A 17833-nucleotide genomic window follows, 5' to 3' on the forward strand; every position below is an offset into this window, starting at 1 on the left:
TGCAAGTAGCATCAAATTCATATCTGCAAATGCATGTGATAAAGTAATGATGTTTGTGACATTTCAAATACTTTTGCAGGAAAATGCATGTTTCACGAAAATCATATCTAAAAAAATGCATGTGATAAAGAAATAATAATTGTGACATCTCAATTGCTTTTCCAGAAGATGCATGTGACCATATCACATAAACTTAATATTACACAAATTTATATTACATAAAGTGCAAACAAAGATCACACCAACATACACCAAACTAACATTACATATTAAAAGCACACCAAACTAATATTACTTAAACTAATGTCACACCAAACGATGGTCTTACATAACTTATTATCACACCAAACTCATATCAAACTAAAATCATTCATTTTTTAAACACAATATCCATTAGTTGATGTTTCATCTCTTGATCTTCTGGGGACAAGTGCTCTTTGTCCAACAACTTGATCAACATTTTTTGGTACATCTTCATAGAGGGCTTTTCTAGCTTTTCACACTCTATCTGCAGTCGAGCCTTCACTAGTTCGTTCTCATTATCTTTAGCTAGCCTTAGTGCATGAAGTTCTGCAGCAACTTGAGCATTAGTAGAATCAGATTGTGTTACCTTACTTTTTCCTTTTCTTTTTGCCTTGTCTCTGCCCATAGGCCGAGAACTAGTTGAATGGCCAGATGTAGGAGTTTCCGGATTTGAAGGGATAGTATACTCGCCAGATTCAGAAGTCTTTGTCCTCTTTGAATTGCTACCATCCTGTTCATAACCAACATTTTCATTATCAGGAGGAAATACCTGTGTTGTATCATGAATACTCCACTTTTGATGTTTGCTCATAACTTCATTAAACACTATCAAATCTTGAAATTTGTTGCCGCCTCCTCCTTAGTAGATTGATACGCCCGGATTTTGCACTGTTTTAAGGCCATTATTTGGTCCGTTTTTGTCATCAAAATCACTCTACATGTCCATTATTTGCATATTCTATACATTTTGGTATTTTGACGTGTTTTGTGAGAAATGTGCATATTTGAGCCGAAAAGGGGAGTAAAAACGCATAGTCTGGAAATCTGGAGTTAGACGGCGACCGGCGACCGCCGCGAAGTTGTACGGCGACCGCCGGCGCCCGGCGGTCAGAGCTATGTGGCGGCCCGCCTCGGAAATTTACGCTAGGAGAAGAGTCTCGCCCGGCGACCGCCGGAGGACATGTGGCGGTCCGCCACCGAAGGGTCAGAATCTCTGGACTCCAACGCGGCGACCGCCGGCCAAGGTGTGGCGGCCTGCCGGAGAAAGGCGGCGAATCCGACCAGCCCTAGATTTGCTCCAAGATTTACCAAATTGTGAAGATCTTTTCCTTCTATGATGAGGAATAATCTTCCCCTATAAATAGGACCTCAAGCTTCATCAAAGAGGAGTTTTTTTTTCGACACACAACAAAAACACATTCATAGAGATCAAAAGCTAGAGTACTTCAATTGTGCAAGGAGTTGAAGAAGGATTTCAAGAACATCAAGAACGACAAGGATTCAACCTACGGGTTTTATTTGCTTTAGTTTTATGTTCAGATTGCTTTCCCTTCAATCTATGTTTTTAGTTTATTCAGTCATGTGTAACTAAACTCATAGGATTCTAGGGATGTGTTAGTAGCAACTTTGGTTATACAATTCCGTTTTCTATTTAATATCCGTTTTGTTTTTACTTTGTTTCTTCCCTAAGTTAATCATGATGCTTCATAATTGAGTGACACAATTATGTATGATTCAATACAACTTGCTTCATAACTGTGACAGAGTTCTAGCGAGTTAGATCCACTTAGTAGACACTACAGTTAGCTTCCTTTAACACGGCACTGTTAATTGAGAGTGAGGACTTTTCAAGGGTCTTAGGAGCTTTTTGGAGTTACGTGTTAGGATTGACAACCCTAATGTTAGTAATCAACGTTTGTATCGCATGAGCATAAGCTAGGTGACTCGTCCTTTCAAAGTATTAACTGTGCTAGGGTATTGTAGTTTGGAATTTGTATAACCATAAAGCGAAAGCACATCCCTGGAATTCCCCTTATCTCTATACTTTTCTCTCCGTGATTTGCTTGTTTTTAGTTGTTTACTGTTTTAATATTTACTGTTTTCAAAAAGTTACAAAAAATTCTTGTTTCTCCAGATATAATTGAGTTCTAGTAGAAGATAGACACTTTGTGTACCTCTTCCCCGTGTTCGATACCCGGTACTAACCTTTTGCTATACTATACCTACTCTGTATACTTGCAGGTATTTATGTGCAAATAAAAAGTGCATCAAGTTTTTGGCGCCGTTGCCGGGGAAGACAATTCACTTTGGAGTGATATCTTCAAACGGATAATTTTACTATTTTGGATTTTAATTGCTTTCATTTTTATTTTTATTTTATTTATTTTATTTTATTTTTCTTTTTGTTTTAATGGATTTTCCTGCAGGCGTAGGAAATCCATGTGGTTATTTTGATGAGCAGCGTGGGTGATCGCACTACGTCCCAGACTGTTCTGATTACTCCTATGATGCACAAGAGTACTGTTCTAATGATTATGAAACATGTACAGGTGTGGAGGATCAACCCCGCTCCAGTTGGGAGCTTCTGTTAGAAGTTTGCATTACTGAGGTTCTTAACCATAGACAGGTGACGAACAAAAGGTTGGAGAATTTGGAAAGAAATACCAGCGCCTTGGAAAGAGGGTTGGCAAACCTCGCTACTCAAGTCGGGATGCTGGAATTCAACCTTGGGATCTTAGCCACAACCATAGGAAACAGGCACACTCCAGGGTCGCTTCCTAGCCTGCCAGAAATAAACCCGAAAGGAAAATGTCACGCGGTGCAGCTACGCAGCGGGACTACATATCAACCTCCGGAGGCAGGAGACCTGGGCAGGAGAGGAAAAGAAATAGAAAAACCACCTGGTACCTTGTCTGTCGATGATGTGCGGCGGCCCGCCGCATTCCAACACGGCGACCCGCCGCGTACTCACCAACAGGACGAGGAAGATTCTGGAATTGGCATGGCTGAAGACCCGGCGGTCGCCACGCCCCATCGCGGCGGTCTGCCGGCCGACAAACAGCAAGCAGATGCTTTACCACAAAGCAGTGTCACCATTCCATATCCTCAACGATTAAAGAGCAAGAAGCTTGACGCTCAGTTTACCAAGTTCTTGGAAGCAATGAGCAAAGTCCACATCAACATTCCACTGGTAGAAGCCCTTCAACAAATGCCCAATTACGCCAAATTTTTTAAAGATGTTGTGGCAAAGAAGAGAAAGTGGGGGAAGTACGAGACAGTGGGCCTAACGGAGAGCTGCAGCGCTATCATTCAAAAAGGGTTACCCACCAAGCACAAAGATCCAGGGAGTTTTACATTATCTTGTGTTTTAGGGAATGATGTGAGAGGTAAGGCGTTATGTGATTTAGGATCCAGTATTAATTTGATGCCTTTATCTTTTTACAGGAAACTCGACGTTGATAGTATCCGTCCCACCTCAATCACGTTGCAAATGGCAGATCGTAACACAACAACGCCAATGGGGATAGTGGAAGATGTCTTGGTAAGAGTGGGAGAGTTTATTTTTCCTGCTGACTTCGTTGTTTTGGATATGCAGGAAGACAAGAATGTGCCTTTGATCCTTGGAAGACCATTCTTAGCCACTGGCGGAGCCATGATAGATGTACAAAAGGGAGAGCTGACATTGAAGTTGAACGATGAAAGCATCACATTTAACATCTACGGTGCACTGAAATTCCATGGAAAGGAGGGGGCAGAAGGCTATCAAGAATGCAGTGTCATACAAATCGTAACCGACTGTGTGGGAGAAGTAGAAGTCACTTATCATCAAACCCAGGATCCTCTTGAATCTTGTCTCATAAACTCATTTACTCCTAATGCTGATTTATCATCTTGTGATGCAAGTGTTTGTGCAGTGGTGACAGAATTGGAAGCGCTACCGGAGAAAATTCCTCAAAAGGGAAATGCATTTTGGCCATTGCGTACACCCGAAGAAGAGGAAGAAAGAAGGCAGGCAGTGGGAAAACCACGGGGACCACCAAAGGTGGAGCTAAAGCCGCTCCCCGAACATCTCAGGTATGCATTCTTAGGGCCAGGTAACATTTTTCCAGTTGTGGTGTCCGCTGCATTGAATGAAGAGGAGTGTGAAAAGCTTTTGTGCGTGTTAAATAAGTATAGGTCTGCCATAGGATGGTCTATTAGTGATTTAAGGGGGATTAGCCCGACCACATGCATGCATAGAATTTTACTTGAGGAAGGGCATAAACCTCGTGTGCAAAACCAACGTAGACTTAATCCTATCATGCAAGATGTAGTACGAAAAGAGGTAATAAAGTTACTAGATGCAGGGATTATCTATGCAATATCTGATAGTGAATGGGTAAGTCCTACGCAGGTAGTAGCTAAGAAAGGGGGGATGACTGTAGTGCCTGGCCAGAATGGAGAGATGATAGCCACTAGAGTAGCTACAGGATGGAGAGTATGCATTGATTATAGGATGTTAAATGCAGCCACTAGGAAAGATCACTTCCCTTTACCTTTTATTGATCAAATGCTTGATAGATTAGGGGGATATGATTATTACTGTTTTCTTGATGGTTATTCTGGTTATAATCAAATTGCTATTGCTCCCGAGGATCAACATAAGTCTGCCTTTACATGTCCTTATGGTATTTTTGCGTATAGAAAAATGTCTTTTGGGCTATGTAATGCTCCCGCTACCTTTCAGCGATGTATGATGGCTATATTTCATGATTTAATTGAGAAAGTAATGGAGGTTTTTATGGATGATTTTTCGGTATTTGGAAAACCCTATGATCACTGTCTTGAAAATTTGGCTAAGGTTTTGCAGAGATGTGTGGAAACTAACCTAGTTCTCAATTGGGAAAAATGTCACTTTATGGTGAAAGAAGGTATAGTTCTAGGACATAAAGTGTCTTCTGCAGGTATAGAAGTCGACAGGGCAAAAATTGCAGCCATTGAAAAGCTCCCGCCTCCGTGCAATGAGAAGGGAGTAAGAAGTTTTCTGGGACATGCTGGCTTCTACCGGAGATTCATCAAGGATTTTTCAAAAATCTCTAAACCTCTTTGTAAATTGCTTGAGAAAGATGTGAAATTTGATTTTACTTCTGATTGCTTGCAGGCTTTTGAGACCTTGAAGAAAGCTCTAGTGAGCGCTCCCATTCTCATTACCCCAGATTGGAGTCAACCATTCGAGATTATGTGTGATGCAAATGATGTTGCAGTTGGCTCAGCTTTGGGACAAAAGAAGAACAAGATTTTTAGAGTCATTTATTATGCTAGTAGAACTTTAGATTCTGCCCAAGCTAATTATACGACTACCGAAAGGGAGATGCTCGCTATCGTATATTCTTTTGATAAATTTAGAGCTTATCTTGTGGGGACTAAAACCATTGTTTACACTGACCATGCAGCTATAAGGCATCTGTTCGCAAAGAAAGAAGCAAAACCCAGGCTCATTCGATGGATTTTGTTACTTCAGGAATTCGATGTTGAGATAAGAGACAGAAAAGGGTGTGAAAATGTTGTGGCCGATCATCTGTCGCGGTTGGAACATCCGGTGGAAGGAGAAGACTTATCACTTGAAATCAACGAGGATTTTCCCGATGAACATCTGTTTTTCACTCAAGCCACTTTCCCATGGTACGCTGATATTGTCAATTATTTGGCAGCCAAGGTACATCCTCCTGATCTCACTCCTTATCAGAAGAAGAAATTTTATAGAGATGTACGATCTTATTTTTGGGATGAGCCCTACTTGTTTAAAAGATGTGTAGATACTATACTTAGGAGGTGTGTACCTCAAGAGGATTGGGCAGCCATTGTTGAGAAGTGTCATTCATCCCCTACTGGAGGACATTTTGGTGTGCAAAGGACCGCAATAAAGATTTTGCAAAGCGGTTTCTATTGGCCCACCATATTCCGCGACTCTGCTAGTTTTGTTCTTCAATGTAATGAATGTCAGCGCACGGGGGGGATCACTAAGAAGAAGGAGATGCCTATGAATACCATTATTGAGGTGGAATTGTTTGATGTATGGGGGATAGATTTTATGGGACCATTCCCAAAATCAGGAGAGTACCAATATATCTTACTTGCAGTAGAATATGTTTCTAGATGGGTGGAAGCAATTCCAACCAGAACTAATGATTCTAAAGTGGTTACTGCTTTTGTTAGAAAGAATATTTTTTTGCAGGTTTGGTACTCCTCGTGCCCTCATTAGTGATGGAGGATCTCACTTCAACAATAGATGGTTAGACAACGTGTTGGACAAATATGGAGTCAAGCATAGGGTCACTTCTCCATACCATCCGCAGGCGAATGGACAAACGGAATTAGCAAACAGAGAGATCAAGTCGGTTCTTCAAAAGACGGTGAGTGTGAACAGAAAAGATTGGGCACTTCGTTTGGAAGATGCGTTATGGGCTTACCGCACTGCCTACAAGGGTCCCATAGGTATGTCTCCTTATCAACTTGTGTTTGGAAAGTCATGCCATTTGCCTCTTGAGTTGGAATACCGGTCGTATTGGGCAATCAAGAAGTTGAATCAAGATTTTCAAAAGGCCGGTGAGGAAAGACGTCTTTTTCTTAACGAGATGGACGAATTTCGAATGGAGGCTTATGATAGTTCATCCATCTACAAGGAGCGAATGAAGGCTTATCATGATAGGGTGATCAGTCCAAGAGAGCTCACCTTGGGGGATGTGGTTTTGTTGCATAACTCGAGACTATCTTTGTTTCCCGGGAAGTTGAAGTCCAAGTGGACTGGTCCATACATAATCAAAAAAATCTATGATAGTGGAACAGTTGAGTTACTAGCCCCGGATGGACAGTTGTTTCAAGCAAATGGTCACCGTGTTAAGAAGTATTACAGTGCAGACAAAGTGATAGATGAAGAGGTTGGTCTCGAAGAGCCACCCAAGGAGTGAAAAAGGGGGGTAAAAGTCAAGCTAATGACTCTAAAGGAGCGCTTGTTGGGAGGCAACCCAACAATTTTTGCTTTAATTTTAAGTATTTTTGGTTTTGGTTTAATTTTGTGCTTTGCAAAAATTTTCGCAGGTTCTGACCTCTCTGTGGCGACCGCCGCAAGCTCTGCGGCGGTCCGCCACCTGAACGCTGGAAAGCTTCTTTGACGTGCGGCGACCGCCGAACAGCTGCGGCGGACCGCCACCTGGGCACAATTTTCCAGCGCGATTTTTCGAAATTCTTCGAAATTTCGCCCCGCTCAACCTCTACGCGAAATTTTTTTCAGGGTACGTTTTTGTTTTCAGTAGTTTACTCACGTCCTACCGACTCTACAAACTTATTTTACACTTTGTTGTAAATAAGTTTGGGGGGATGAAGTGGTGGACCGTGAGTTTAGGGTTTTCTTTTTGTTTTTTGTTTGTTTTTGCTTTAATTTTCCAAAAACCCGTAGGAGATTTTTGTGTTCTAAAAAATGTTTTCTTGAATCCATGTCATGAACATAACATGAAGAACTTAGAAACACGCATGCTTAGGGACACATTAGACCGAGTTGCCAATGATATTATATTCCATCTATGTTTAAGTGTGGCTTAACGTTTTGATATGATGGTTGGGTGAAAAGGTGCATAATTAGTGAATTGCTTGTTCGCCTTGAATCGTGCTTCTACCTTGTGAGATTTGAGCTTTAAATTCTTTCATGTGTGATTTATCTGTATGCATGTATATGTTTCTAGAACTTGCTCCTAGTCCCCTAAGTTTACATAGTGTTTAAGTTGATTTAGGAGGATGTTAGGCCGTCTTTTCTTAGCTACTTTTATATCCAAAATTTTCGACCCTCTCAATTTTTTCCTTTGGAGCCAATTTTGAGCCTTTAAGCCTTTTCTTTGGAAGTCAAAATAAATGGGGGGACAATTCCTTGGGTTAGTATAGTTTTGTTATCTTCTTTTGTAAAGGAATTGGAGAGATAAGGAGGAAAGTATAAAAAGTAGTGTGCTTAATATTAAGAAAGTACAAGTTGCGAAATTGAGAAAAATTCCAAATATGTGCTTGATCTTAGAGAAAAAGAGAAAGGATGTGTAAGAAAGAAAAAAAGAAAGAAAAAAGAAAGAGAAAGAAAGAAAAAAAAAAAGAAAAAAGAAAAATATGTGTGAAAGGTTGTGAAAAAAAAAACGACGAAGGATTGAAAGTAAGTTGAAGGAGAAAAATAAAGTGTTAGAAGTGCCTTAAGTTTTAGAAAAGTGGACTCATCTTAACTCTACTTGGGATAGTTTTATATTTGAGTCACTTTTTAGCCAAATATTCCTCACCTACCAAAGAGCCTACGTTACAACCGAAAAGAAAGACCTTTCGGACTTTTGATGCTTAATCACATTGAGTAGAGGAGGGATTAGACTTTGAGCAAGCCTATGGTAAACTTTGCATGATGCATGATTTGAGTGATTTACACTTTACCTTTATACACTTTGAGAGTGAGAGAAAGAACACTTCCCATCTTTGGAAGTTTGCCACATGTGAGTGCTTGAATTCAAGGTGTTCCACGAGTTAGTAATGAAAGTGCACTATTAAGCCTTGCTTGATTTGATTGTGTTAATCCATGCTTAATCTATTCTTTCATCTTTTGAGGCAATTATGACGTCTAGTCTTTGTGCATTCCGTGCGTCTATTCTTGTGTCTTTAGTGTTTTGTTCGAGGACAAACAAAAATGTAAGTTTGGGGGAGTTGATACGCCCGGATTTTGCACTGTTTTAAGGCCATTATTTGGTCCGTTTTTGTTATCAAAATCACTCTACATGTCCATTATTTGCATATTCTATACATTTTGGTATTTTGACGTGTTTTGTGAGAAATGTGCATATTTGAGCCGAAAAGGGGAGTAAAAACGCATAGTCTGGAAATCTGGAGTCAGACGGCGACCGGCGACCGCCGCGAAGTTGTACGGCGACCGTCGGCGCCCGGCGGTCAGAGCTATGTGGCGGCCCGCCTCGGAAATTTACGCTAGGAGAAGAGTCTCGCCCGGCAACCGCCGGAGGACATGTGGCAGTCCGCCACCGAAGGGTCAGAATCTCTGGACTCCAACGCGGCGACCGCCGGCCAAGGTGCGGCGGCCCGCCGGAGAAAGGCGGCGAATCCGACCAGCCCTAGATTTGCTCCAAGATTTACCAAATTGTGAAGATCTTTTCCTTCTATGATGAGGAATAATCTTCCCCTATAAATAGGACCTCAAGCTTCATCAAAGAGGAGTTTTTTTTTCGACACACAACAAAAACACATTCATAGAGATCAAAAGCTAGAGTACTTCAATTGTGCAAGGAGTTGAAGAAGGATTTCAAGAACATCAAGAACGACAAGGATTCAACCTACGGGTTTTATTTGCTTTAGTTTTATGTTCAGATTGCTTTCCCTTCAATCTATGTTTTTAGTTTATTCAGTCATGTGTAACTAAACTCATAGGATTCTAGGGATGTGTTAGTAGCAACTTTGGTTATACAATTCCGTTTTCTATTTAATATCCGTTTTGTTTTTACTTTGTTTCTTCCCTAAGTTAATCATGATGCTTCATAATTGAGTGACACAATTATGTATGATTCAATACAACTTGCTTCATAACTGTGACAGAGTTCTAGCGAGTTAGATCCACTTAGTAGACACTACAGTTAGCTTCCTTTAACACGGCACTGTTAATTGAGAGTGAGGACTTTTCAAGGGTCTTAGGAGCTTTTTGGAGTTACGTGTTAGGATTGACAACCCTAATGTTAGTAATCAACGTTTGTATCGCATGAGCATAAGCTAGGTGACTCGTCCTTTCAAAGTATTAACTGTGCTAGGGTATTGTAGTTTGGAATTTGTATAACCATAAAGCGAAAGCACATCCCTGGAATTCCCCTTATCTCTATACTTTTCTCTCCGTGATTTGCTTGTTTTTAGTTGTTTACTGTTTTAATATTTACTGTTTTCAAAAAGTTACAAAAAATTCTTGTTTCTCCAGATATAATTGAGTTCTAGTAGAAGATAGACACTTTGTGTACCTCTTCCCCGTGTTCGATACCCGGTACTAACCTTTTGCTATACTATACCTACTCTGTATACTTGCAGGTATTTATAGTGCAAATAAAAAGTGCATCATAGATGCTATGAGCTTCATTCTCAACATCTTGGTCGCTCATTCCACTCCTCCTTCGCGCGTTTGCTTCTCTGCAAGCAGCCACCCATTTGTTTGCATTTTCGTTAAGTCGTTTCCATCGACTCTTCATAGAATCCACATTTCTTTTGTTAATTTCAGCTGGATTTTCTGCTTGAGCTACGTGATACAAGTTTTTCACACGTACCCATAGTGCATTTCCCTTCTGATGTTTACCACGCACACTATCTATGCTTGCATGGACCCAAGAAGACATAAGTGCTAAATCGTCTTTCACAACCCAACTTACATTGTTTGAGCTCCTCTTCTTTTTGTTCTCTTGTTGGGCATCTCCTAACTAGTTTTGGACGACATTGTTTGATGTGGGAATTTCAGTAGATGTAGGAATTTGGCTTAGATTTGGAGATAATTCAAAGTTTTGTGAATACTCGGGATTTGAAAATGATTGGGGATTCTGATAAGGTGTTGCAAAATTTGGAAAATTTTGCGAACTTGGATATTCTGATGATTGTTGATAATTTTGGGAATTAAAATAGTTTAGGAAACAAGAGCGATAATTTGGATGATTTGGATCCATAAAACTAAATTTATCAAAACAAGAATGAAAGGGCGATAATTTGGAGGATTTGGTTGCTTTTGTGAGGAATTGTATATGTTAAGTGGGATATATATAGAAAAGTGAAGCACAATGTAGTAGCAAATAGTAAAAAATAATAAATTAAAATAAAATAATAAAAAATGAAGCAGTCAGATGTCATTTTATGGAAGAGTGGTTCACATGATTTTTTTGGAAGAATAATTCACATGATATTTGAAAAGATATATAAAGATAAATATAATAATCATTAAATAAAAAAATAATAATTGATAAAACAATCAAAATTTAATGTAGTGCAAAATTTTCAAGATTGAAAATGTGACGTAGATTTATATTGTTATTGTGCAAATTTATTACAACATACATGTAGTCCAATAATAAGTAATAAAATAAATCAATAATAAAAAGTGAAAAAACAAAAAGAAAAAAGAAATCAAATATTCAGCCATTAATATTATGACAAATGGCATGTGCCCCTCACTTTGTTTGGTGGCGGCCGGGTGCTCCCAATTCATGAGGGGCGGTCGGTTTTTTTTGTTTTAGAATTTTTTTTAATTATGCTTATTTTGTTTTTTTTGAGTGACAAGTGTCACCAATGGAGGTGGTCTAACACAGTGGATAAGACCGAAAATGCACCAATTCATTTTGTTTTTTCTTTTTTACATCTTCCACTGATAATTTAGAAATCTCCATTTATCTATGATGAGTTTGTAATTGTTATTTTCATTTATAAATGAACAGAAATTTAAAGATAGTGTCAGAAATTGTATTGCTTCCTCCGTTCACTATTTTAAGAAATTAATTGATTTTGTGAAGAAAAGTAAAGGGAGAAAGTGAGTGGAATGTGGGATCCATTTAAGGGGTGTGTTATATTGCTAACTATTTAAATTTAAGGGTGGCAAATCGTGCGTGTCGGGTCGTTATCGTGTCGACACGATAACGACACGAACACGATAACAACAAACACGAACACGACCCGTTAAGAAAACCTCAAACACGAACACGAACACGACCCGCTACGCTCAGACACGAACACGACACGAACCCATTAACGACACGAACCGTTTCGGGTCAACACGACACGAACCCATTAATGACACGAAAATAAGTATTGAAAAATGAAAATAATAAGAATAATAATATTAAAATATTATGTGTTAATAAGAATAATAATATTAAAATATTATGTGTTAACGGATAACACGAACACGACATGAACACGAATTGTTAACGGATAACACGAACCCGACACGAACACGACACGAACTCGACACGAAATTTTCGTGTCCTTAATGGGTCGACCCTATAAGGACACGAACACGATAAGCTCTGACCCAAACCCATTAATTTCGTTCCGATTCATGTCGTGTTATCGTATCGTGTCAAAAATTGACAGCCCTATTTAAATTGCTAACTTTGATAACTCAATAATATAGTGTATTAAAAATGTCAATACGGTGACATCAAAATGTCAATACATTATATTGAAGTTCAACAAAATTATGTGTTGACATTTTAATGTCTCCGTGTTGACATTTTTAATACACTGCGTTGATGAGTTAGCAAGTTCGCAACTTAAGAAAGTTAGCAATTGATCACACCCCCATTTAAAGTATTAGTTTTATATTTGATTATGAATGAGGTGGCAGAGCCGCGCCCAGGACCCCACCGCCCCTTCCTCGCCGCAGATGTGGCGACCTCCTTTCCTCCCCACCCCGCCGCGGCGCCCTCGTCCCCAGCTACAGCGCACTGCACCGACGCGGCTCCACTATTGGAGACACTCTAATCATATTGAAAAAATAGGATAAAAATTGAAAAGGATTTTCTTATGATTTTAAAGAAATAAGAATGAGATGATCCAAAGATTCCAAACCCAACCCAAACAAAATGTGTTTTCATCTCCTTCTCATTTTCAAACTTCTTGCATATCTAGAATCACTACAACAAAAAGTATCAAAGAAGGATATTGTTTTATGTTATTAAGGACTTAAATTGTATGTTTAATTATATCACCGACGCTTTAAAAGTATTCTTATTGTTAGTGCCCCAACTAAAATTAGGGGACACAAGTAGAAGTATCCTACAAAAGCAAAAGAGTAAGATAATTTTTAAAAATTATGATTAATTTTAAAAAATTCCAAACGCCAGTAATTACGTTTAACAATACTAGTGAATGACGATATACGTTAGAATTTTTAACAAAAAAAGGTAGAGTTTAAATGATATTTGCAACTCAAACAAAATGTTTAAAACACAATATTAATATATCATCAAACTTGCACTGTCATTTCTTGAAAAGTAAATGCCAGAATTGGCCTACCTAATTTATGAATATATTTGCAAATAATCAAACCAAATGCATGTTAATTTATGTTTTATAGTGGTGAGTTAAAATGCTTTGGCAGTTGCAAAAATGTGTGTCACTATTAAATTTAGTTAGAGACAAATTCAAATGCATGATAATAGTCATGAATAAGAGCATTGGAAAAGCAGTCAAATGCTGCCAAAAGAGGGTAGGTAGGTAGTATCACGTTTACATGGTAAAAATAACATGCACCAACACAAGCACTTCATGACTAATTTTGTGACTCTTTAACCTCACATCCCTTTCTATGATACTATAAAATTAGGTACCCCCATTCAACATTCTTGTATCAAATCATTGGCAAAATGGTGAAGATTGCAATAATTTTCATGTTTTTTGTGATGCTATGCAATGGTTCTTCTGTCTACAAAGTTGGCGACTCGGCCGGTTGGGCCGTCATCGGCAACTTGGACTACAACAAATGGGCTTCCTCCAAGTCCTTCCAGCCTGGCGACACCTTCCGTAATTTCCATTTCGTAATTCATTAATTTTTTTAATATCAATTTTGCATATTTATGTATTTTTTTTTGTGATATAGTTTTCCAATACAACCCATCGTACCACAACGTGCTACAAGTGAGCCGGTCGGACTTCCACACGTGCGATGCCACATCGCCGATTGCCACCTATACAACCGGCAACGACTCAATCGTCATCCGTAGCCCGGGCCACTACTACTTCATTTGCGGGTTCATGGGCCATTGCCAGGCAGGTCAAAAGGTTGACCTAAGGGTGCCAAGAAATATAGGGCCCGACGAGAGCCCGATCCCTAGCCCGATTTTGCCCAGCAATGTATCATCCATTCCGGAGGCCTCTGCTGACGGGCCAATGGCGCCCGGCCCATCTCACAGCAATGGACATTTTGTCGTGTTTCACCATGCCCTATTATGTTTCGGTTTCGGGCTTTTGTTTATTTTTATTTGATTTGTGAATGTTTATGTATTTTCGTTTTAATCCTTGAGGGATTTGGGTATCTCCCGTACTCGACTTTTAGTATTTGATGATGATTAATGATTAATTAATTATTATTATTATTATTATTATCTTCATCTTGATGTTTTATAGTACGACTTATTAATTATTACTATTATGTTTTTGTTAGACGTGGTTTCTACTTTTATGCTACTTATCATGTGAACGAATGCTGTATTACTGTTTTTGAGGAGGTGCGATTTGTGATACTGTAGAAAAATAGAAAATGAAAGCAATTCACTTTTAAGAAAGTAAAATTTTGGTATAGGCCAACCATGAAAACCGATTTAAGAAAATTAATATTAATACACTCACTAATTGAAAAGCATAACACTAGTTTTAGTTTCATATATATTATTTTTAAACTAAAAATATAAATATTAGAAATATGTTTAAGACTTTTTTATATAAATATGGTGTATTTAATTGTAGAACCTAACGTTCATATGATTTTAATTTTTATTAAAAATAGGAGTGTACAACTCCAAATAAATCAAAACTCAACAAAAAACACAATAAACTGTAGTACTAGCTAGTATATAACAATATAGCTACGTTTGAACGGAATAGCATTTTTCTATTAAAAATGTCTAATTCTGGATGTTTTTGAAAAGTTGAAACTTTATTAAATAATTACTCCTATTAGACAAATTCAATGTAAATCCCAATAATATAATAAATTCTTCATAAATACATTATGTAATAGTATACATTATTGCCCTTAGTAAAATATGTAAAATCGATAAAACAGACAAAACTACTCTTATTAGAAACTGGAATTGTAACATTTATTTTAACCTAAATAGAAGGTCAGCTGATTGCAACTTGTGACCAAATTCCACATTTTCTGGTGAGATGGAAACATCAGGATATAACAATCATTATCTAACAAGCCCATTTAACAATATGTTAGTTCTAACACTAGGTTAGTCAAACATAATCTATTTTCTCAATCTATGATCATCAATTTTAACATATTCCAGTGCACAAATTACTCAAGAATTTGAACATATAGTACAAAAAGTATCAACAAACGCCACAAAAATATTACCTTCAATTCAAGCTTCATACTATTAAGGCCAATGTATTGGCTATCAAAGTGGGAGAAGTGAAATGCAAGTTAAAAATTCTGCACACATGACTTACCTACTTAACCACTAGATTCCGGCCCTCCTAAGATACGAAAATGTCGAAATTCTTCATGTTTCACGTGGTATATAGTCGGATAGCAGCGTTTTTTAGCAGATCATCTAGCAAATGGTCGAGCACCGGTGGACTCGTCCTTGTTCGTCCAGCTCTCTTCAACCCCGCATGACTGGATGGGGCGCTCAACGAGGGCGTTTTTTGCTTCTCTTTTAAGGATGGAACAATATTTACCAAACGTCTGCACATTGACGTGAAGCCGGAAATCTAGAGAAAACAAGAACTTCATCTCCAATTTGTTAATCTCCGTTGTGCTCACGCCTCCCACTCGAGCATAATATGCATTATTGTAGAATCTGGAAAGTTATCAAATCAAAGTCTATCAGAAGGGAATCAACAAAGCAATGTAAGCAGTCGAAAGAAGAAGTAATATCTACGTACGCGTCATCCATGAATTTTGCAGCAAGCATTACACTGGTGATTGTGAGGCGGTGAATATTCAGGGAAGTAAGCAATGATTTTGTTTGCTCAATGAATCTATCCATGTATATGTACGCCACAACAAAGCACGAAGAGCTGCAGCACGAATACTTAAAAATCCGATCTATGTATTGTTGAATGCTAAGAGAAGGCGCTCTTAAACCGTGGAATATTGTGATGAAGTCTTTGGTTTGTAAGGTTTCTAGTCTCCTTTCATTTTTCTGTACGGACCTCTCTAGCAATGTCGATAAAAGTGACAGAATCTGGGGCTTTTCTATGCTGTCTATTCTGAAGTCCTTCAGCCCCAACACTACATAGTCATTAGAGCACACATCACCATTGGTTTCGAGGGCCAAAGTTCCCATTTTTTGCATACCCTTTGGAGCATATACGTCTCTGTCCAGAGGCAAACTATTTAATACAGGCGACGCTGCAAATTATGGATATGAATTAGTAGAATCCAATTTTCTAAACTGGACTACCTAAGTACTTAATTTATAGACCATGCAAGTATCACGGATGGATCTTATTCTTGCCCAATTTTAAAATACACTACCTATGATTCTTCATACACTCAAAAGTATAAACGACATTCAAGAAACTTGCTGCCCAACCGAATACATGTCGTCAGAGTCCTCGTCTACACTCTTTTCATAACCTCATAAGATGTAGGAAGTGAACAATAAGATTTGGCAATCTTCTTATCAAATAGATAAACCTGGATTCGATTTCTTATTCTAAGTTTTCGAACACAGAATAGAACATGAAGAACCATCTTTGCCACCATAGAAGTCAAGCATAAACCGTCTTTGAATTAACAGAAGAGGGATCTAAAGAAGTGAATCCTAAAACTATTATCTCTACTTTTTTCTGCCATATCAGCACATTCAAAACATTAGTTAACTCAGATTTCAACTGAACATCTTGCACATTTTGAACAGTTCTTGATAGGGCAAGCAATAACAGATGTACAAAATAATTCAGACCAAAATTCTATCAAATGAAAATGTGGATGTTGATTCTGAATCTTGCTATTAAGATAACATTTACTATCAACCATAACCATGAAAACTACTCTATGTTAGCCTAATTTCGACCCAATTATTCCTCTTAACTTTAGTGCAATAGCTAGCTTCAAATCTCAGAGCGACTAACAAACAATACCCACAAATTATTTCAAGAAAACCCAAACAAAAAAACACCAAAACAAAACGAACAATGAAATAAAAAACATAATAATTCACATCATCTCCACCAAGAATTAACATCAAGAAACACTCAGAAATAGAAAAAAACAGAAACAGGGAAATCAAATAAATTTGGAAAGAAGAAATAGAATAAAGAAATAAACTGACACAAAATTCTCAAGAGATCTGATGCTCCCAGCTTCTACATTTGCAATAGTTCAGCAGCTCTCTGTTTCGCATCATGTTATTGCTAAATTCAACGATAATATCTTTCTCAAAATGGGGCACCGCTTTTTCTTTTTGTGCATAAAGTAGATTTAGTGAATGAATGGTGAAGCAAGAAAGAGATGCTTGTTCCTTACAAAATTAGGGTAATCTTTTAGGTTACTTCACATGGAAAGCTAAATGCATTCTTACTCAGACAGCATAATCTAGCTCCACACCAATTTCACTTTTTTGGTACTATAAATACCCCTTTTGTGAGCTTCGAATATATTGCAATTTCATTTATAATTCTACATTCTCAATAAAGATAACTCGTTTGAAATATTTTGTCATATACTAGTAAAATATATGATCATGAAATATTCTCCGATCACATCAGTCATCACATACCACCTAATGAGGTCATAGTCCAACCTACCTCTCTATCATATACGCAAGTTGTATGTATATTATCGTTTTATAAAAATAAAATAAATAAATCCTATCGTTCCTAATTTTAGACACTATTTTAAAAAGCAGACTCATATAATATATTTACAAAAAAATCAAAACATTGCGTTACAAATTTCGATTACAGAAAAATGAATTATTTCGTTGGATTCTACGTACCCACGTCAAAACTCAAAACAACATGATTTTATTTATCAAGTTGATTATCATGCAGTCACCAAATTTCGCTATATAGTGTGAACTTTTTTCAATTTTGAAGGATTTTT

The 17833-nt window shown here is 37.9% G+C and overlaps 3 protein-coding genes across 3 annotated transcripts; 1 reads left to right on the forward strand and 2 right to left on the reverse strand.

Annotated features, from left to right (window-relative positions):
• Positions 1-370: 370 nt before the first annotated feature.
• Positions 371-10172, reverse strand: LOC148932697 (uncharacterized). Its single transcript, XM_089064178.1, has 3 exons — positions 10130-10172; positions 851-885; positions 371-754 (listed from the first exon to the last, which is right to left on the reverse strand). The coding sequence occupies exons 1-3, from the start codon at positions 10170-10172 to the stop codon at positions 371-373; spliced, it is 462 nt and encodes a 153-aa protein (XP_088920304.1).
• Positions 10173-13415: 3243 nt separating this feature from the next.
• Positions 13416-14147, forward strand: LOC125203909 (mavicyanin-like). The gene is made up of 2 exons (XM_048102422.2): positions 13416-13572; positions 13649-14147. Exons 1-2 carry the CDS (start codon positions 13416-13418, stop codon positions 14032-14034), a joined length of 543 nt encoding a protein of 180 aa, XP_047958379.1. The 3' UTR covers positions 14035-14147.
• A 959-nt stretch (positions 14148-15106) lies between these two features.
• On the reverse strand, positions 15107-17381 carry CYCP1;1 (cyclin p1;1). The gene is made up of 3 exons (XM_048089172.2): positions 17061-17381; positions 15667-16135; positions 15107-15581 (listed from the first exon to the last, which is right to left on the reverse strand). The coding sequence occupies exons 2-3, from the start codon at positions 16077-16079 to the stop codon at positions 15329-15331; spliced, it is 666 nt and encodes a 221-aa protein (XP_047945129.1). The 5' UTR covers positions 16080-16135; positions 17061-17381; the 3' UTR covers positions 15107-15328.
• Between the last annotated feature and the right edge of the window lie 452 nt (positions 17382-17833).

The sequence above is a fragment of the Salvia hispanica genome, chromosome 2 (assembly GCF_029641045.1).
Source record: "Salvia hispanica isolate PSC_SH4W2 chromosome 2, Shi_PSC_v1, whole genome shotgun sequence".
In the NCBI taxonomy this organism is placed as follows: domain Eukaryota; kingdom Viridiplantae; phylum Streptophyta; class Magnoliopsida; order Lamiales; family Lamiaceae; genus Salvia; species Salvia hispanica.